The sequence below is a fragment of the Lutzomyia longipalpis genome, chromosome 2, assembly GCF_024334085.1.
Source record: "Lutzomyia longipalpis isolate SR_M1_2022 chromosome 2, ASM2433408v1".
Taxonomy (NCBI): Eukaryota; Metazoa; Arthropoda; class Insecta; order Diptera; family Psychodidae; genus Lutzomyia; species Lutzomyia longipalpis.
In genome coordinates this window covers 14,734,518-14,757,640 of record NC_074708.1, presented here as the reverse complement: position 1 = coordinate 14,757,640, position 23,123 = coordinate 14,734,518, and the positions used below count along the sequence as shown (strand labels likewise).

The following is a 23,123-nucleotide window of genomic DNA, read 5'->3' as shown; positions in this document are numbered from 1 at the left end:
ACATTGCATGCAATGAAAATCGAATTGGAGAAATTGTGCCACCAAATGTGGGTGGTTGATGGCATTCCGCGCCACACCATGGACGTGGCATCTTAAAAGACGGATGGGATGGGATGTTCTCAAATCGGGCAGAAAACCACAAATTTAGCAATTTATTCTGCAACATCTCAAATTGAGTGTGGCACCGCACAACAATACCGCATTGCTGTCACGTACTGAGGTCAGGGCGTCGCGGTGGTGGCAATTTAGGAGATCATTTGCATGCATCTCCGCACAAATGGACAGAATTTAGCATGACAATCTTCATCTTCACTTGCACCGCGTTGTACCACCAGCAACAATAAAACGACATTGGGGCCATCGATTTGTGGCTATGAGAATTGGTTTTCTTGCCATCCAAACCACCTCGAGCTTTTTTGTGGGTTACACTGCATTGATATTCATTTGTGATTGGAGACCACAATTTTTCTCTCACCTCTTCTTCCATGCACCATCCAGGTGTGGAAACAATTAAAATTCAATTTCTTGTCATAAATCTCATGGCAAATTTTCTAATATCGCATCTCGCTGCGCCATTAAACCGCAAGAAGTGAAATTTCATTCTCAAAATTTATGCATTTTCATTGAGAAATTTTCTTTTTTGGAATTGAGTTTGTTTCGATTTAATAAATTGTTCTTCTTTTCTTTCTGTAAAAAAAGGAATAATTGTTTTATTAGCATTATTACAATTTTGTTTAAAAAGCGAGGCGAATTAAAATTAAAATTTGGAGCTTTTGAAATTGTATTTAATATTAGAAGTATTTTTAATTAAGGAATGTGTTAATTTTATTTATTTATTAAGTTACTAAATATCTTTAATAAGTTGTCTTCAATATAGGTAATGGATACCTTAATGGGACATAAATTTATATAGCGTCGCCTAAGATTAATAGGACTCTTGTCTGTATACAAAAAAACTTTGAAAATATGCAGTGGAGACGCCGAGTTATACCTACGTCTAAAACTTTATTACAAATCAATTATTACCCTTGTGATGGAGACGCCTGGTAGTGGGATAGTTTATTAAAAAAAAAACCGGTAAAAGTCTAAATTATTGTATTTAAATTAAAAAGAAGTCAGAAAAATTGAAAAAAAAATTTTTAATAAAATAATTATAAGAACGTAAAAGAAAATTACAAAAAATAGCAGTGGAGGCGCCGAGTTAATCTAATCTATCTAAATAAGACAATTATTCTGTGCTTGCGTAGTTTTCTAAACAGACGCAATCAATAAGATGCGATTTCACTGATGAATTTGCATAAGAAGTGGAAAATATGAAAATTAATTTCAGCTCTCACTCAGAATCTCATCAAGAACGCAGCGCAAAGTCTAAGAAATTCCCTTTCAATCGACACTAAGAAATTCTCTGGCCTCTTTAGAGGCATCGCTGAGTACGATGGAAATAAGAACGCCATTCCGCGAGCACCTTTCCCCATGAGTTGTGTGCCAAAAGTTTCGATAATTCCGCAATAGTTTTATTTCTTTCTTTTTTAAGAGAGGCCCAAAAAAGTGCGCGAATTCAGATCACTTAATTAATTTTACATAATTTCCCCTATTTTTGCCATCTCTTCTCGCGAATGTGTATGTGTGTCTATTGTGGATTAACTCATTGGTGCCCGGAGGTGTGTGAGCGCGATGTGAAGAAATGTGCAGTCCGGGGAAGTGAATGAAGGTAAAATATCCGCATAGTGAGACACACAATCACTTCTTGGACTTGTTCACATCTCCTCAATCGCGGCGCTCTCACCGGGGCCTTCCTCTACCACACCATCGCGATCTCCACACCGTCTCTGTGGTACGAATTGCGCGCGCTAAACTCCGGTTCCGAGTATCGCTGATAGGAGACAGGTGTACGCGCCATTCTCATGTGAACCGCGGATCGGTTAAGACGCGGCCTTGTGTTTTAGCTACCCTTTTGGGAGTTTTTTTTTTCTTTTTTTTCCTTTTCTCAAATCTCTTCTTCAAGATTGTATTTTACAGAAAAAAAGAGTGTATCCTTAGAGATCAGTTGAACTGTTTTATAGTGCTTTCGAGGAATTAGTTTTTCTTTTGCATCAAAAAAAAAAAGTTTAAATACGCGTGAAGACAAAAATTGCGAGAATTGGTGTTTTTAAGTGTAAGGAGGAAATTTTAAATAGTTGGTTTAAAGTGTTGCAAAGAAACAAGAAGTAGTTGAAACAAAATAAGAAAAAAAATAAGTTCACCCAGAAGAGTTAATTTGTTTAGAGGAGGAGAAGCTACATTGTTGGGTGTACGTTGTTGGATCTGCCCTGTCGGATTACGGATTTACTCTCATTCCCACAATTATCACACTTTGAAGGTAAAATTCAATTATGAAATTCTTGTTTTCTGCTGACCCATTTTCCCTGCCACTTCCATGTCCGTCTAAAGTGTCGTCGCACCAGCGATTGCTCCGCGCGGTGCCCCAGCATCGGGCCCAAGAATCTCTTTCTCTCTCGTCGATCCAAGTGAAAAGAATTGGCCTATAGATCGCGATTGTGTTCAAGAGATGATTGGTTGGCTTGGTGAGGCTTTAGTGTTTAAAAAAAAAAAGAAGCAGAATGAAAGATGATGTGGAGGGAAAATTGTGTGCACTAGAAGTGGAGTTAGGAGAGGAAAAAAAAAATGCTTCCATATAGTGAGAAAAAATTGCCTCCAAGTGATTGACACATCTTGATCACATCTCAACATCTCTTTGCCCAATAGCCTCCATGCTTAGTACGAAAAAAAATCATACAATGCGTCCATAGCATAAAAAAGTCACCAAGTCCGTATAAAATATCGGTCACAAGTGTATTGACAATGTCCCCAAGCATAAGAAGTCCCCCAAGTTTTTTTTTCTCCTTCTTCACATCTCACACTAAATTTTCTTCTAAATTGCATCACACGGCAATGAATCCCCACTTCTTTTGCACCCAAAAGCCCATAAGATCTGTGAAATTCTTACACTGTGTAGATGAGCTCGCATGTAAGAAGTCCCAAGAGAAACAAATAAATAAAAGACAAGCCATCATTCATCGTGAGCTGAGAAAAAACACGTTTGACAATTTTATTATCATTTTATATCATTTTCTTGCACTATGAAGTGTAACAGTTAATTTGTTTCTCCTCATCCAATTCATCTGGTGCAAAGATTTTATTCTTCCACCCAGGTAGAGAGATGTTTCTCATTTTTTTTTTGTTCCCAAACAATTGTTAATCCACCGGATAATGGTCTCAACGCGTGGAAATCATCCGAGATTTATGGCATCGTTGTAAGAAATTGTGCCAAAAAGGCATTTCCCTCGGCACCGTGTTATGCGTACGCGTATACATGGTGATTAAATAATGCAATTATGCGGTGGTGAGCAAAGGGTGTGCAAAAACAAGAGCAATTTTCCTTTCGAACATTGCCAGATAATTATGTAATGATTTATCGATGATTTTACTATTGATGGGCTCCAAATACTCCGCGTGCACAGTAAATCAAAATAATATAATTAAATGTGTTAAATGCGGATGCACAGTACAGGTAGCTTAGAACTCGATAATAAGTCGAATTAAACTCAAATGGGAGGAATTTTTAACACAGAGAAAATTATTTAAAAATTAAAATTATGTTTTTAATGGGATTGGTCGAGTTTCTCGGGAAAGAGCATAAAAGAAACACATTATTTACAATTTTGAATTTTATTTTACTCTAGAAATCAGAGCTTCATATTATGCTTACAGAAGTGAAAGAAATTGGTAATTATGAAGGAAAATTGAGTCTATTTAATTAGAAAAAAAAACGGCTTAAATGCAAAATGTTGATATAAAATTTTAAACTCAAGAAAATTGTGGAAATTTTTCAAGAAATAATTTTAAAAAAAAAATGTTTTGCTAGTCAAATTGCTGAAAAGCATTGTTTTCCAATATTTTCCAGAAAAATTATATAACTCTTTAATCCTTTTAAGATTAAATACATATTCAGAAAATTTTCCAATTTGATTTGAAGCCTTACGTGCTTCAAACAAGGGGAAAGAATAATTTTGACTTGGGTAATTTATAAGATTTTAATAGGTATACCTAAATTTTTTTTTCTCGATTTATTATTAAGAGCTTTTTCTGTCTTTGTAACACAAATTCCCTTAAAAAAAAAGCTAATCTTGAATAGAATAGAATTAAATTCTTTAATCACGACGATGAAATTCAATATTGAATGATCCACGATACGATAATAATGGGGCAATAGGTAATACAATTGATTGTATTTAATTCAAAATAGAAATCATATAATGGAATTATTTTCTCACGTTTTGATCTTTTTCCACCAACTTCTGCAGAAGTCATTACAAATCAATTTCCCGTCTAATATCCTACCGCGTTGAACAGTGTGTCCGTCAGCCCCTGTCCCTTGAGCCACCGCGGCGTTGTTGGCATAAATGTTGCAAAACATATTAGAGTTGGAAGTCAATTGGCGAAGTGTGTTTCACCCAACTGAACAGATGTAGAATCCACTTAAAATGCCATGCAGAGATACTTTTCCGTATTGAGGCGAAAATGGACAAGAAAAAGTCATTTATTGACAATTCACATATTGGAGCCCCTTGAGCTACGCCCCACAATAAAATTGCACACGCAAAAACCGTTCTGATGTTACAATCCAAACGTCTCTTCGGTGTGTGGAGAATTAATGATGAATTTTATGGTTTGGTCTCATTTCGCTTCGTTGAGGTGTGTGCACCTCTGGGTGAGATTGTCTCTCCTTCAGGTGACCCAAAGATGGGCCTCTGGGAAGGTATATTATGTGCATATTATTTGAGAAGATGTCTACACAAAAAAAAACGACATGAAATGGAGACAAATTGCCAAGGTGACCACTAAAGACGTGTGACTTCTTCGCTATTTGTTTGTGATTCCTTTAATTCTTCATCTCCTCCATCACAATTTGGGCTAATTACACCACGATTAACTGTTACTTTTTGTGCATGGGTCTTGGCGAAAAATACATTTGTTTTTTTCCCCTCTTTCTCACTCTAAAATATATATAAAAATTTACTATTCTACTCGGTCAAATTTCACGGCGGTCCATTTCTTGTGCACCTCGTGGCATTTCTTGCAAATTAATTTGCTTTTAAATTAAAAGAATTCCACATGAGAGAGAGAGGGATTGCACTGAAAAAAACTTTTATATGCTTAATTTTGGGTGCCTTTAGAGTGAAAATAAATCAACATGAGACCGTTGGAGATGCTTTTATCATCGCTCTGCTCTTAATCTCACCACATTTTCTTTTGAGACACTTTTGTGGATTTTATTTGCCTTCCGGGTAGATGTTCGAGAAAATAAAATTCTTTCCTTAATCCGGGAGTTTGCAAAGAATTCTCAATATTTTGCAAAAACTAAAGATCATCTTAGAAGGAATTTAAAAAAAAATCAAAGATGATAATTGTCCGTCAAAGAAAATTGTATCTGGCTATTCTTGCTTCCTTAAAATAGTTCAAAGCTACTTTTTGCAATATATTCCCAGTGAAGTTTCTACAGGTGAAGCTCCAAAAACTAATTGACAAATCACAGCTAGATTTTCTATTTAAAAAAAAAACCGCATGTCTTTTGCAATGTTGAGGCTACGGGTAACAATAGAGAAGTAATGCAATTTTTATGTTACATTGTCTGTTGATCACAATTGAGTTGAAAAGATTTGAAGAAGAGGCGACTAAATAGACATTTAAACGACCATCTTTCAGAGAAAAAAAACTTTTCATTTAAAGCCATCATTATATCTGTTCTTCTTTTGAAATGGCATCGTTTGGACAGAAAGGAATGAATAAAAAAAAACTGCGCGGCTTTTTATTGTCATTCATCGTGTTTTTGCGTGCCAAAATGTTCACATTAAATCATTAATTAATCATCGAGATAATCGATGAAAACCCATTCACCTTTTCTTGCGCGCGAAAAGAGCTCACGATAGAGGAGAAAACACCACGTTCTGGGCAAAAGTATAGAAAAAAAAGAGAGAGAGAGACTCCTCAATGAGACATCTGCCTTCTAAAATTGCTCTATCGCCGAGTGATTTGCATTTTAATTCAATTAGGTTAACACTTGTGCGCACAACTTGGTTCACCTGAATGGGCAATTGAATTTACAATTTCCGGCAATTTTCCGCCAAAGTGTCTCCACCACCTGGACGTGGTCACATCTCCAGTGCGACAGTACACGCAAAGATATAGCGGACTAGGCATGTGCGACCTTCAAAAGGGCACACACTTGCGATGCACTTGTGACCCAATAAATGAGACTGCATGAGGAATTGCAATTGACCATGTCTTGCGAGGAGGCCTCTCTCAATGCTCTGCGTGCCAACTGACAATATTTTACTTTTACTTGCACAATTGCATGATTATGTGGCTCTCGTTTGGGGACTGCCACACAGCCTCCCGCAGCATCCGCCCGGTTGCACACCATTTGCAACATTTTACCTCTTCCTCTGCAAAGGGTGGGAGCTGCAAAGCATGTGGCGGCTGCTGGCAGACTCCATGGCTTATCGGATGAATCTCTCAGTGAAATAGAAATTTGCGTGTTTACTTGAAGTCACAATACTGCATAAAATTTCATGCTATAGAGCAATTTGAGGTTTGCCTATTCTTCTCAAATTGATAATAAACCTTTAGGGGGGTTTAAATAATCGCGATTGTGGCGGGAAAATGTCGTAGCTTCCTGATTAAAGATTTATTAGTTTAACGTATTTATTACCTTCGAGGCTTATTCCGAATAATAAAGTTTATCCCGTGATTTGAGAACATTAAACTATCTTATAATAAGCGCTTTATTTTCCAAATAGTCCATAAATTCCATTAGTACTACATATAATTTTTTTCCGTCTTGTGAAGCTTTTTAAAAAGGAGTTTATTCATTTATAAGCTCCCTTTTACATTACATTTTGGAATTAAACAAAAAATATTATTTAGGGTTATTTAACATTTTTTAAAGTAGATTAAACAGATTCTTCCATAAATTCTTGGAAAAGTTAAAAAGAGGTTTGTACAAAAAAAAGCATAAATCACGTCTAATTTGTATTTAAAATATTGAATTTTTATAATGAAGCAAATAGATCAGAGCTCGATTGTAAATGTATTCTTAAGAATTTATTTGCGATTTTTTTTCGTTTTTTAATATTTTATGATTCATGATTCTATCAGCAAAAAAATGAATAAACTCCTTTTATTTTATTATAAAATATAATTTGAGGAAATTAATTTTGGAAAAAAAAAACTATGGTTTTTTTTAGATATAGAATCACGACCATTTAAATCAATTTAAGGCAATTAAATCACTTAAAGCTTAGCCACTTTGGCTCCCACTTTTGTGTGCACCATCAACTTCTTCTTCATGATGTACTGTACGCGGTGTATTTTTCCGCGACACAGTCACACATTGCGACACTCTGGGGCTCTTAATCCAGTACTAAGCAGCGAGTGTCTCTGATGACCAGAGAGCCTCCTTGGCGCACAAGAGTCTCATGCGCAAGAGAGATGACGATGACACAGTTGGTAGTTAGCACACTTTGCGGTTCTTGGAATAATACCGTGACCGCAATTGGGAATTAATGAAACATTTATTCTATCTATTTTTATATGTAACAACTACCAATGCGAGAGTGTTGGCATAAACACTGAGAAATCAATTTCAATTTTTCACCCGGAGCCAAAGAGGTGCGGATAAAAAAAAGGAAGCTCCGCAACTTCTTCAGGTGCGCGCGAAAATGTATAGGAGAAGAAGATTGGATTGCCGCGAAGGAGAATGAAATATCCCATATGGAGAATTAATTTCCATTTGGTTAGCAATTGAGCGATTTGTCTATTTACATTTTAGTATAAATTTATTTAGCATGTTACCTGTGGTGTGCAGAACTGGGTGGAGTTCGATTCATCTTCCATGTGTGTCTGTTTGTAATTTGAAATAAACTAAAAGTTGTTAAACATTGTGCAGATACATTGATTGATCAGAGAGCGGCGTGTTTTTGGTATAATATTAAATTCTTATCGAAATTTCCAATCCACTTTCCGACTCTTGCCGCATCTTCTCATTCGTATTTAAGCCCAACACTTTGTGCTGACTTGGGCTGCATTCAACGTGTGAATGGTCGTTTAGTGTGCGATCTCAAAAGCAATGTGGCACCTTCGCGGAAGGTTAAATCATGTGACCCAAAAATTCAATATTCACAGCCAAATTGTGATTGGAGAGCATAATAAAGAATGAGAAATGCGTCCAATGTATTGAAGTTGGTAATTGTGGGTCCTATTTGGGATAAAAGATTTAGCTTTATGATCCATTATTATCTATAATAATTTTAGTGCTTTACTGCATTTGAATTTATGGCCTTGAGCCTAATTCACACGGAAGAAAGATTTTTTTATAACGAAAAATGTAACGATTTATTTGAATTCATTCCTAAAATGTCTAAAATGCTTTTTTTTATGATTCCAGGTTGGTATATACTTGCGAACGTTTTATTTGTTTTATATCTCTTACTAATATTTCTTTTTGTGAATTAATTTACGAATAACACCAAATTTTAATTTTGGAAAAGTTAAAGAAGTTAATTCGAGATAATAAAAACAATATTTTGATTTAAACATTAAACACTTTACACCCTAAGGGCTAATGTGCCAAGCCAGTGGAAGATTTTGCGAATTCTCACAGCATTCATTTCTTCTCAAATTCCTGACAAAATGACATCTTTATTTTCTTTATAATCATACCACGGCTGTATAATATAAAATCATCCCATCATCACGAAATGTCTCTGCGCGAAGTCAGCAGAAAATAAACGTTTCCGCTTCTCATTTTCAGTTTCCTCCGCAGCATCCTCCTCGAGGTGCTTTCCATCTCACAGAATTCCCGCCCTCTTTTACCATTCACACACACATACACAAATTTTGCTTTCTAATTCACCTCCGGCTAATACTTTTGCTTTACTTTCCTTTCAGGGAGTCACAATTGCGCGCCAAAAAAGATGCGGCTTCCCTTAGCATTTTGGACAGTTATCCTAATTAGAATATCACAGGTGAGTAATCATAAATAATTGCTTGTGTCTCGGGTGAAATGGGTGCGTTGTGTGGAGAAAACATTGCGCGCATTTGCACCTTGTTCTCAACAAGTACGGTGGAAAGTTCTTTTCGCGGTGTCTGTTTCACTCTTCAACACTCCATACAACATCTCCTGCAGCCGTTCTGCAACGGAGAGTCATTTAAATTGATTGCAAGTGTCTTTCCTCATTTTTTCTTGGACGGGGATTATGTCTCTGTTGCGCAAGCATGATCAAATTGGGCATAAGGAAGCATAAAGGGCGAGGTGAAGGATGTGAAGAAAAAAAAGAAGGCACCAACAGCCTCGAGTGATTGAAATTCCGTCGTCAGATCCAATTGGGTCATATCAACCTGCCTCTAGGTAAATGGGTCAAGCGTGAATCGCGTCAAACCGCATGAAGTTGCGCGGCAAAACTCAGTTTACCTTCCACATTGGACCATCCACGTGTGTGTGTGTTTGCACCGTATGATCGTTGGCACACACGAGGTTTGCTCCTCTCACATGTGATGCACAGAATCTTGTCTTGTACGGCCTATTGGCCGCAACAGAGAGACCATCTGTGCCCGAGACAAAACATCCGGTTGGTACAGAAAGACAATTTTCCGCCTCTTCTCACACTATTTCACCCATGATCGATGCACTTGATCACCTTCAATGATGATCTTTTCTGGACACCCATGCGAAAGATCACACAAAGGCATATTTTTCGGGTGTTGGACCACGTGCAGGTGTGGGAGAATGTATGTATGCGAGAGAGAAATGCTGCAAAGTGGGAGATGGGTGGTGATCAAGTGAAATTCCAAGGAAGTGAAAATTAATCATCCACTTCTCATGATTCCACGCATCTTTATATTCGTCGTGATCGCACCCGCGGAAGAGTTTGTATTGGTATGCCGCTGACTAACGGAAACTTGACCATTTTGACCAAGCCCTACCTCATTGAACAGGGTGCCAAAAGCTCTCAGCATGAGCTTCGGTACGAACTTTTGCGATCTTCCCTCGCAAATGCAGATCGCCTCTTGCGATCACCACCCACAGGCATAAAAGATAGATCTCCCATCAACGAAAGTTCCCTAGATGGATTACCAACACCCTGTACATAGGCTCTATGTTTTAGCTATAGAGAGCGCAACTTCACCCAATTCTCAGTTCATTGAGAAGATTGTTGTGTGATATGTGAGACCTCGAAGATCGTGCAAGTTCAATAATCCACATCACTGACGTATATAGAAAGAGAAATAAACGTGTGAGAAATTGGAGCTTGGGTGGAACAATGTCCAAATGGGAGTGAAATGAACCACAGCGGCGGAGACGAAGTAATACTTTTAATGAGATAGCAACATGAAAAAGAACATACAGCCGAAGAGAAAGATTTAAAGAGCCTCTGGATCGGAGGAGAAGTGAAGACTTTAAGAAGAAGAAATGAAAAAAAAAATATGCCTGGCAAGAAAATTCTTCAAAGTGAAAAAAAAGCACGCGAGCGGTGAGAGAGTAAGTTAGTAGGTAAAGGAATTTCCAATGGTACTCCAAATGCAACGAGATGTGTGTGAGTGCGCCCCAATGGGAACAATGTCTTATGACGCGATCTCCACTTGAACGTGGTGTCTAAGAAAATCATGGGGAGACGTCTGCTGCACCGTCATCGTCGACCATTAACATACGCGCTCATTGTGTGCTACAAATTCCCATTGTTGGATGGCTTCTGTGTTGTTACCCAGCAGTCAATTGAATGCACAACACACACCTCTCTTGACGCCAACGCAGAAAATGTCGTCGCTAAGAGTAAGGTTCTATGGGTTTTTTTTTGCATCAAAGGGGCTGATAGCTTCATTAAGGAGAGGCTTCTGCGAATAGTAAGGAAGAAAAACGTGAAAATCTGTGACGCGATTTTTCTGCTGTTTTCTCAGTAAATTCAGATATGAAGTTGGCGGAGGACGCAGTAAATCAATCATGTGATGCTGTTTTTTTTATTTAATTAAATAAGCAAATTAACTATTTATCTGCATAAGAACAAACAAAGTAAAATGATGAAAAATACTTCCAATGTGGCATTGGCATCCTCTTCAAAACTTAATCATCCACCCCTTGGCAGAGATTTAGCTTCTGCTGCGACAACAGTCATAGAATGGCGACACACAAAAAACATCTCCCAAAGATAAAACATGTGGTTAGCCGAACAATTTCCTTGGCGCACACTTATTGCACACGCTTTCTTGGCCGCAAGAACACAATGATGGTGGCTGGTAAAAAGCACCACATTGTTCCCATTGGACAGAGAAAAATCTTATCGTGATGGTACTATTTGCTCCATGAACGATTTGGAGGTAAGAAAAAAAAACCTCTCGTGGGTTTTTCACACCGACAAGAAGTTGCGAGAGAGTTTATTTATTGAAATTAAATGGCGATTTCCGTTGAATTGTCTCAAGTAATCTGTGGTACTTCTGCAAATGGGGAGTGAGTCTGTTGACTTAGTTTTAGTCACTTGATTCCATTCTGCCATGACATACGCGCGTGAGTCTGCACAACAAAACATTTAATACTTCTCTCAGCGCATGTGGAGATGGTGCACGAATGCAATAGGGTCATGATTGACTTGAATGCTGCTGCACTAACTTTTTCACCTCCATGGCTCCATCTTCTCTAAGCACACTCAGGCTGAGAGTGAAGACATTGAATGGACGGCACACGGTGCAGGAATGCAAGAGGAAGATGGAATGGAGAAGCATGTGAACATTCGAATTCAATGTGGGTCACTAATGCCCAGTCAGACAGCATACATGGTCCATACGGCAAAACTGGTGCGCACAAGAGTAGAATTTCTGGGATGGGGTATAATATAGTGAAAGAAGTTGAATTGGATTTATAGAAAATTCTCATACACACACAACTCGGGTATGATGGTGAATCTGAAGGCGGAGTACTGGAGCAATTATTGCCTCGATGAGTGATCCATCATCGTGGTAATTGGCGGTGGAATGTGTTAACAAATAAATTTTTAATGGATTGCCTGAGACATGGAGGCGCCTGGTGGTTTACACCGCAATCTCCAACCGCACTCACGGGGATCTCTTTTCTTCCGGAAGATCTATTAAAATCCTTTTCATTTTACATACACAGCTCGACACATTGCATGGTGTGCCGCAAATTGGAGTCGATGTTGTGGTGGGATGCGGGAGAAAAAAGTTAACCCTCCAGGCCATGAAATCGGGTTCATCGCCTACGCGATAGTTTGAATCTTTTCATTTCGGAGTGAATCTAATTTTGCCATGCGCGCCTTCTTTTGCAACATTTCTTCATTCTAATTTTCTTACGTGTTCATTTTATTTCTTTTTAACCATTTCATCTCTTTCTGGATATCCTTGTTCAGTTCCTTAATAAATCGTGTAAGTTTTTTTTTTTAAGAAATATGTTGAATTTCTGGTAGAAAATTTTTTCCAAGAATTTTTTACAAAATCAAACAAAATACGTAAAAGAGACCAATCAAAATTCTGTTGAAAAATGAAAAAAAAAAGTTTTTACCCGCTATACTTCTAAATAACAATGTATTCAGTATTTTAAAAGAATTTTAAATGAAAATTCATTAAAGTATGATAATCATTAATTTAAGGTTTTCAAGAGCAATTCCTCATTGTAAACAAATAAAATTATGCAATTGCCCCACTCTTAAAGCGAGCAGAGAGTAATAAAATTTGTTAATAAAATTACTTGTCTGAAGTGGGCACTCTAAATAGGGAATCCGGTGGAAGAGATTGCTCAAGTATTATTTGTGAAGATTAAGTGAGAAAACCTGAATCATTTCTCCATCTTACTCGCCCATCATTATATCATCGGACTGAGAGCATAAAATAACAAACACACGGTGTGGAATGTGATGTGAAATTTAACCAACTTTTGATGCTGCACACACCTTGACATTGGAATTCATTTCCGGAGAGTGTCCAAAAATAATTTGGCGGTAAATCATGCAATTTAATGATTGTGGAAAAGTTCGTGTGGGTTGGAATTATTTGTTTGTGTGAAAAGGGAAAGGCGCTCTCTTCACAATGAGTGGGGAAAATTCAATTCGATTGGCATCTTAGCCTAAGAATTTTTCATTATAATATTACATATGTACATACATTGCGTTTCTAAGAGAATTTCCGCGCAGTAGAGGGAGCAAACCATTAGCCATCTCCTTTCGCTCCGCTCATATCGACTGTCAATGTAATTTATTCATTAGGAGTTGGAATGCGTGGCCGGGTTGTTTTTCTTTTGCATCCAAAACGCATCTATCTAATCCACATTTTACCATGTTATGCGAATATTGAAGGCACCGTGGAGACGATGAAGAAGAAATGATGATTTTTGTGGCCTCTTACACTTGTTAAGTAATGTTGCAAGACCTGTTGGGAAGTTTATCGAATTGGCAATATAAATTCTCTCTCTGCTTCTTTTTTTACCACATATACATATACATACATATATGTATGCTTCCCTGCCCTCCTCCACCACCACCCATCCGCCTCCTTCCACATCAATTCAATGCATCTTTCTCGCACCTCACGCGCTATTTGCTCAGCTTCGCCGACGTGCCAGAAGCACCATCACCCAAAGCGACCCATCATTTTCGACAGTCACTCTTAACAACCGCCATCATACCTGTGGAATGTTGTCGGCTTGATTTGATGTGGAATTTTGGATATATGCTAAATTATAATCATTTTCTCTCTTCATGAACTTATTTCGACAAGCTCTCTATATATTATTACCTAAAAGCTTATTTAGAAAAGGTCTTAAATTATCTGTTTCTAGCGAAAGCTCAGATCAATTTAGAGCCAAATGGAAGTATTAGAGATTTTTTCAAATGCTACAAAAAAGGTCTAGAAAATACAAAACGAAATCTTCAAAAAGAAAATTTCCATGAACTCCCACGGAGATTTTTTGGCACATTTATTTATTGAGGACAATAATTGCATGTTTTTCTTGATAAAGAGAGAGAACTCAAAAAAATCCCTCCCATAAAGATACCCAATCTCACATTGCAATAATTTGTCGGCAAGTTTGATCAAGCAAATGACGAAAATGCTCACATGATGCAAGAGAACAACCTCTCCACTGTGAAAGATGATCTTGTCCCTCAATGAGCCCATTGCGAATTACCTGGCCATGCCTCATCACTCTTTATCGCCCCATAACACTTTGAATCCTGCGCCCAAAATTACCAGATACTCAATGAGAAGTACACACAGTATATAATAAAGTATTGCGAAGAACATCAATATCGCGGTGTTTGGCGTATATATACCCAGCAAAAGATGATAAAAAGAAGAACACCAGGGCTTCACCAAAAAAATGTGCCAATTTTTTTTGCTGCAAAGCGGCTTCAGCTCTTTAACTTGCATTTTTTTCCCGCCATACGCTTTTTTGTCGATCGGTGGGTATATTTTAGCATTTGCTTCGCAAGTTTTGCACGCACGAAATTGCTCTTTCGAATTAACCTGTAGCCACTGCGCGGATGGCCCGAGAAGATACCTGTACGAAGAGTTCTTGTAAAATAGCTTTTATGTGGGGCTTTAGTATTGCACGTGTGTGTTTACATTCGCCAAAAAGCTGCCGAGATGAAGATATGAGAAAGACAATTTCCCTGGGAGAACATTTTGAACACATGTTTCATCGCAGAAATTGCATCAATGTGCATATTCCACATTCGAAACTTAAAGAATGATATGGAAAGTCTGGTACTGGAATAAATAAAAGTTTTATCTTCTTTGAAATTGTCTCAAAAATTGCTCATTAATTCGTAGTTTTCGTTTAATTAATTGAAAAACTTAATTTAATCTAAACGAAACAATTTTTTAATACATCATGATTTTTTTTAAATATAATTTTTAAGGCAGAGCTTTTTGTAAATATGTAAAATAAATAAAAACACGCTTGAATGTCACAGAAATATGTATGATAAGTAAAATAAACCAAATATAACATTTTATCGTTGAATTTCTTAAGAAAAAGTGGAAAAAACATTTTTTCTCTTACAATTCCCCGATAATTTTGTTTTAATTAATTAATTAATTAATGTTGGGATGTTACCTTTAATTGTAATGATGAAAGAATTAGTAAATCCTCCGGTTCGATGAACGCCCGGGAAGATGATGAGATCTCCGGATTGGCGCCAATTTGTTTGGGAGCAAATGGGTCCGGATGTGGTGCACTTTGGAGAAGCACTTCAAGAGGGGACTTTGTGAATAAAACTTAGGGAAGTTTCACTTAATTTCTACTTTATTTTAACTTAAAATAAATCGGCACAAAATTTCTTTGTCCGCACTCTTGGGTGATTTTTGCTCTCTCAACGGTTAAAAATAGTTTCTTTTTGTGCTGCTGGGCAGCTTGTTCTATTTCCCGCTGGTTACAATTTGGCGCTTCAGTTGAGGGGAATTCAACTGGAATTCGCGCCAACATACTGCGGGGGGAAATCCCAGCAACCCTGTGAAATCACCGAAACTCCATTGTCGTTGAAAGTTGGCCGATTTCTTGAGCTGGTTGGTTGTACTGAGAACGTTGGTGCTGTGTCTGGGTGGACTTTCATGAGGTTTCTTCCTTGTGTTGCCAATTCTTGTAGACTTGCCCAAAGGGTTTCCGCGATCTCCCACAATGTTGATTGCATTGACTTCAATTTTGGGCAAATATCCGCGGTCACCAACAGTTTAATGACAGGCACACAGCGAAGTTCATTTGCTTTGAATGGAGTGGGATCCACCAAATCAATGCCAGGGGATGCGAGTACCTTGGGATGATTGAATTCAGGCAGCGGAAGTAATTTCATAACTTGTTCACGGAATTGTGGTTTTCGGTGGAAACGCACGACATCTCCTCGGAAATTGTCCAGAATTATCCGACGCCATTCGAAACTGGGATTCGATTTGTGACGTGAATTGATGGGCGTGAAAATGAATGTTGTGTGCCTCCGGAATAGGTGTAAATTGTGCAAAATCCACCTTGGAAATGATCCACCAGGTAAGATCATTGGATAATTCTCACCTGGGTGAAATTGCGCGTTGATGGGTAGTACATCTAATTGCATAATTCCTTTGTCATCCACAGAAACACACGAACTGCGCAATGTTTTGCTGGGCGACTTCTGATTGTTCCCGAGATTAATCCCGATGTATTCTCTGTGGGCATCCTGCTGTTCCTGCAGCACAGGAATCCGCACGGATTGGTGTACGAGGTCAAGGCAGTTTCCAGGTGTGTCCAAGAGCCCATGACGGTTGAGATTTCCATGTTGGCCATCTGACGCATTTGTGTCGCCGCATAAACCGCTGGAGGGATTGGCCGACATGCACGGGGATGTCAACAAGTTCTCACCATTCTGAGGAGCTCCAAACGTCACCAAAAGCTTCCCTCTATTGTCCATTGTGAGCATCCGGAATTGAATAAATCTCCGAGAAACATGATTGATTGAGTCATAAACTCTGTAGTTTGATTTAATGGTTTGATGCTGAGCGGGATCAGCTTCCTCAATGTCCAACGAGCATGGAAGAGGGCTGCGGGGGGAATCCAATGCGAATGTGATGAGTTCCCGCAGGCCCAGCAGACTGTGGGGGATGATTGCCAAACGCCCCATCACTGACTTTCCGGACATGCCCAAAGTGAGGTTAGGTATTTGAGTTTGATTGTGTGAGAGCGCAAATTCATCCAACACCGACCCGCCGTGATATCTCATCCCAAGTAGAACACCGTGAAGAAATGGCCAGTTCCAGAGGGCATATTGAATCGCGTCTTGTGGCTGAAGTGATGAAGATAGTGTCTCAGGGATTGTTGCAAAGTTGGACTCTGCCTTTTCTGCCTGGACGAAGTAATTCCTTGGCCTTTTCTCTGTGACACTCTTGAGGCTGAGGAACACTGTGTCTTGGGTCCGCGATGATGAGAATATCCGGAATTCCTCAAGACGACAGACCGTCTCATCCCTGAGCATTGAGATTCGCTGGTGATTTAGCTTCTCCGCGACAGTCATTGGAAGCCCGGCGGCAGAGGGTTGAATGGCCACTGTACCGCCGCTGGTGAACACTGTCGAAGGACCAATTGTTGGGATGTTACCTTTAATTGTAATGATGAAAGAATTAGTAAATCCTCCGGCTCGAAGGACCAATTGTTGGGATGTTACCTTTAATTGTAATGATGAAAGAATTAGTAAATCCTCCGGTTCGATGAACGCCCTGGAAGATGATGAGATCTCCGGATTGGCGCCAATTTGTTTGGGAGCAAATGGGTCCGGATGTGGTGCACTTTGGAGAAGCACTTCAAGAGGGGACTTTGTGAATAAAACTTAGGGAAGTTTCACTTAATTTCTACTTTATTTTAACTTAAAATAAATCGGCACAAAATTTCTTTGTCCGCACTCTTGGGTGATTTTTGCTCTCTCAACGGTTAAAAATAGTTTCTTTTTGTGCTGCTGGGCAGCTTGTTCTATTTCCCGCTGGTTACAATTTGGCGCTTCAGTTGAGGGGAATTCAACTGGAATTCGCGCCAACAATTAATTTTTATAATTTAAAACGACTGAACTGCAATCAATCTTATTAAACAGTTTAATATACAAAAGTAAGCAATAAAGAGTCTGAAAAATAGTTGTGCATAAAATGCAACTTCAGGGAATAACCCTGCACAAGAGGCAACGTGTGTGATCATTTGATTCTTTGGGCTCTTTCTCCACTGAATGGACGCGCGCGAAAAAGAAGCGACCAAAAGGAGAAAGAATTGTTGTTCTTTCTCCCCAATGAATATAGGTACCTGTTATAAATTTCACTGTGCTTGGTTTCAAAAATTGCCACAAAGTGACTTGCAATGAATTGTAGCCGATGAAGAAAAATACATAATACAATGTCGATGGAGCGCCTCCCAGGAGTCGCGATGGTGCGCCTAAATACTGGGCATTCGAGGCGGATGAATGGGAGGTTAAAAATTGTGGTCAGTCAGCATTGCAAATAAATCCGCGTTCCAGAGGCCAAGATGAATTGGCCATTTACGGGCAAATTAGGGCTCCGGGACATGTTTAAATACTACTCAAAATGGCATAATGCGTCAATCACGTAAATGGATATGGAGTGCCATCCGCAGAACTTCTTCTTGCGGCATTATACCCAGTCAGAGAGACAGCGAGAACATCCATTGATGCCGAGATGCGATGGGTACTATGGGATGAGAATTCTTATCAATCGTACTTTAGAGTGCATCAAATGAGATCAACCACACAGTGATCTTTCACACGACTTTGTGGACAAAATTGGAACGATGGCGGCCCCTCTCTTTTGCGCGCACGGGCTCAAATGAGGATTCATAATGAGGCAAAATGCGAAAGAAAAGAAATGACAATTGGAGAAAATATACATATATACATATTGTTAGTTAATCAATCGATCTTCGATTCGTTTAATCTTTCTCTTTCGACCGATTGGGCCCCTGTGTGTGTGTGTGTTTTTGTGAAAGAAAAGCACCTGAGAGACAGATTCTCGAATGGCATGTGGAACTTACGCATTTATGCTGTTTTATAACTTCTTCGCATATGTATACATAATGTGATAATATGTGTGTGGCACTGAAACGATATTTGGGTCACTTTTTTTCCTCCTTATGATCATCATCATCATCAATTCGCGGCTATGTTTTGTCCGTCTGTCGATCATCTCTCTCTCACTCCGCGGAATTAACAGTTTATTTCATACCAAGCACGGATCTTCTTACTTATACATATTATATGTATTTCTCCGTAGCCCCACAGCGAGCTAGATCCACCACATAGCACCCATTTAGTTAAAAGCGAAGCAAAAAAAAAAAAAAGAAGAGCACCTAGTGATGAAAATTTGGTCAGGATCCGGAAATTGATTTGGACGCTACACATAAAGTGCTAAATATTTTCTTTTGCACCTTCCAGTATCTTTTTTTTTTTGCATGCTTTGCCACTTCTTTCACTCCTCACATGTTCGCTTTTTTGTTCTTTGCAGATTTTGGCTGGCGATGATGTTGAAGTGGTGAAGGCGGTTTCGCCAGATGAGGCACCAGAACGATCGGATGACCCAGATCAAGTGGCCCTAGAATCCGTGGATCAAGAGGGTGCACCCACACTACACTTTCAGCATGGACCACCTCCGCCAGGACCAAGTAAGTCGCACAATCAGCTTTCTATACAAGCCGCGCAAGAATTTAAATATGCCTTTACCGAAGAAATTGAAAGCTTCTTTTGCCGCCTTATCGGGTATTCGCCATCATTTTCTTCCCAAGAAAGCACACGATCTCTGCAAATATGCTATTGGAGATTAGCCATGTTGATATCAATACCTCATAATTAGATGACTAAGGCAATTTTCGAATTACTCACATACTCTAGCCTAGTTGCAAGGTAAATTAAGACCTTATCGGAAATTATGGGAACACACCTCTCAAACACCGAAAGATCTCATTTAGAAATTACAAAGTCTAATTTTCTGATTTAAGATATAAACAATTCTCGTATTGAAAAACTCATTTAAAATTAGGATGAATTGCTTATAAAAATCTTCAAAATTTTTTTTATAAGGGAAATGTTATGCTTTTTAGTAACCCTTATTACCTTTTATTTCTTTGCAGGTGTACCCAAACTGTCCTCACTGGGACTGGGTCAACCATTTGGTCCACCACCACCACCGCAGCTAGCTTACCACGGACCACCGCCACCTCTGCCAAACCACCCTCATGATCTGGGTCAGGACAAACTCTTTGCCCTGCCACCCGTGAACAATGATCTGTGGTCAGCTCCAGTGCCAGATATGCCGAAGATTGTCTCACTAGATGTGAAATGCGAAAAGGGTGGCATGAAGGTGTTCTTGCAGTTCGACAAACCCTTTTTTGGCATTGTCTTCTCAAAGGGGCACTACAGTAATATAAATTGTGTCCACTTACCCGCGGGTCTGGGACGAACATCGGCAACCTTTGACATTGGAATTCATGCATGTGGAACATCAGGAAACACCGAAAATGGTCTCTATGGGTATGGAACGGAATCTGGATCAGGAACCTACTTTGAGAATATCATTGTTGTGCAGTACGATCCACAAGTTCAGGAGGTTTGGGATCAAGCTAGAAAACTCCGTTGCACCTGGCACGATCAGTATGAGAAGAGTGTAACCTTCAGACCCTTCCCCGTGGATATGTTGGATGTTGTTCGGGCAGATTTTGCTGGTGACAATGTTGGTTGCTGGATGCAAATTCAAGTTGGTAAAGGACCATGGGCATCTGAAGTTTCGGGATTGGTGAAGATTGGACAAACTATGACTATGGTGCTGGCAATTAAGGATGACGATGGGAAGTTTGATATGCTCGTGCGGAATTGCATGGCTCACGACGGGAAGAGGGCTCCGATACAGTTGGTGGATCAGAGAGGTTGTGTTACTCGCCCCAAGCTCATGTCGCGATTTACGAAGATTAAGAATTTCGGCGCATCCGCTTCGGTACTCTCCTACGCACACTTCCAGGCCTTCAAGTTCCCTGATTCGATGGAAGTTCACTTTCAGTGTACCATACAGATTTGTCGGTATCAATGCCCTGAGCAGTGCTCAGATCCCCTTCTGGATGTTCATCACTTGTCTGCTGGCCCTGAGCATCAGTATGGGCCTCCGCCACCTCTTCCACTTGATGCTTTCTTGCATGCAGCAGCCAGGAAGAGGGACGATCGTCGTGTGGGGCGAATCACTCGATCAACGGATCCCGAAAAGGAAGTGGGGCTGAATCGAGTGATTAGGGTTGTATCTTCGGGCGATCTCACATTCCCCATCGATAGTCAGGCCAATGCCACCCAGCAGGAAACAATGGTGTTCCCTGCCCGCGAAGAGGGTCTCATCTGCATGACAACGCCCGGCTTTGCGGCCACACTCGTGGTCCTTCTGGGCATTCTCATTGTCTCCTGCCTCATGTCAGCCTTCCTCTGTGTCCGCCTAAGGCCATTCTCCCTGGCGGCCGAAAAGGCACGCACGGTGGCCTTTACCAACCCCAATATGACTGTCGTGGGGACAATTCAGCGAGTACCTGCACCACCCACGACTAAGAAGCGCTACTGCTTCTACACATCGTCCTCCTCGTGAAAGTCCCCAGTGTCCCCCATTTGTTGTCCCAGATGAAGGAGAAATACATCATGTTAATATTTTGTACCTCATACGCCACAGATTATTGTGCAGATGCGCCTCTATTTTTAAGATTATTATTTATCTCAATTTGTAATCATTTTACGTTTAATCACTAACGAAAGGCCTGTATTCTAGAGAATAAGAAAAAAATATATCCCTCATCAGTTCCTAAGTTTTTTTTTTGCTAATTTTTGGATATTAGGGAATTTAAAAAAATCATTTTCTAAAATAAATGAAAATTCTTTTAAATATTTCTCATATTTTTTTTTAAAAGGTGAATAGGTTGTCGATAGAATAGATAAATTAAGAAAGAAACCAACAAAAAAAATATGCAAGAAAATAACTTTTTTTTTTTAATTTAAAAAATATCCTAAAAAATAAAGTGAAGAATCATTTAAAATGGTTTGAAAAAAGCAAGAAAATTATTAAACTGAAAATTATAAAATAAACTTTAATTAATTTAGAAATATACCAAACTTATTAATTTATGAATCTGAAAATAATTTATCTTGTCAGATATTGCAGAAAATGTACCCAAAATACTCATAAAAATTAAATGCATTAGATTATAAAAGAAAGAAACATACAAAAAAATATCTAGAATATGGGCCACAATCTCTGAGTACAAGAAGTCATGCATTTCCTAAATGGGAATGCAGCACCTCTAACTTTCACATTCTCCAAAAAGTCAAAACCACACTCACTGGATTCTTCTTCAGAACTTCCATCAATGTATGAGACTGGCTCCACTATTTTTCGCTTAATTTATAATCTATTTATTTATTTATTTATGTAATTAGGTTTTCGTGAGATCTGCTTCTAATTTATTTTATTTTATTATGCAATTTATTTATTTTTTTCGTTGTCCTAATTTATTTGTTTTGTTTTTAATATTTTGTTTTCATGTAATTTTCTTGAGCAAATTCATCTAGTGTATTTTCAATTGAAAAAAAAAAAACTAATGTTGATTAGAAGAAAAAAAACTGTTAGGAAATATTTTTTGCGGTATTTTTTTATGTTGTCTTTAGTCGAGAAGCAGATTGAATTAAATATATGTATGTCGATGCGGGAGTTAGTTTGTAATTTATTGTTATTGTTAATATAAATCATACATAAAAAATTACCGGGTAGAAAACGCCAAGTTGTTCAATTTAATTGTATACTTTATAAAGAAAAAAAAACGCAGCAAGACACAAGAGATGCATTATTGAGCATGATTTTCCAGGTTGGAATGAATTCTCCATGTGCGATGAATTTGATTTTAAGTGCTGGAAAATCACGCAGCGTAGCTATTAATTGTACCTGTAGCATTTAGGGGTGTCTCAAATGTGGACTAAACTTAAAAAAATGGATTTGAGTAGAAGGAGGATGTTTGTCCATTACTGAGATACAATATATAAATTCACATATAGCTAAGAAGTAATAAATAACTATTCAATAGCGATAGATTATAATCATTTCTATAGAAAAGAAAAAGAAAAAAAAAGATGGTAATGGTTTGGGTCGCCATATATTTATATATATAATATATATTATTTGTAGCATTGTAGTCAAGCAGTGAAAGAATAATCCTAAGAGTTGAGGGAGCAAAAATCAAGTCCATTGACACCGTATGCAGCGTTTTAAATTAAAAAAATCTCTACAAGAGATGTTTTCGGGTCAAAATTGGCGATTAAAATTGCTATATAAGAATGTATGATAGTGCGCTAAGGAATTAAAATAAAAAATTGTATGATGAATTGTCTGTCAAATGATGAATGAAATGAATAAAAATATAATGTAGAAAATATTGAAGTGAGAAAATCAATCTACAAATCCAGCCACAAAGTTTCTCCCTCATCGAGATGATGCAGCGTGTCCTGAAAGTTCAAAAACAGAGCAAGTGGAGGCGCCTGGTGAGGCAG

General features: G+C 38.5%; 1 protein-coding gene across 1 annotated transcript; it reads left to right on the top strand.

Annotated features, from left to right (window-relative positions):
• The first annotated feature begins 1,898 nt into the window (after positions 1–1,898).
• Positions 1,899–22,998, top strand: LOC129790860 (uncharacterized). The gene is made up of 4 exons (XM_055828667.1): positions 1,899–2,359; positions 8,989–9,065; positions 19,066–19,222; positions 19,688–22,998. Exons 2-4 carry the CDS (start codon positions 9,015–9,017, stop codon positions 21,175–21,177), a joined length of 1,698 nt encoding a protein of 565 aa, XP_055684642.1. The 5' UTR covers positions 1,899–2,359; positions 8,989–9,014; the 3' UTR covers positions 21,178–22,998.
• The last annotated feature ends 125 nt before the right edge of the window (positions 22,999–23,123 follow it).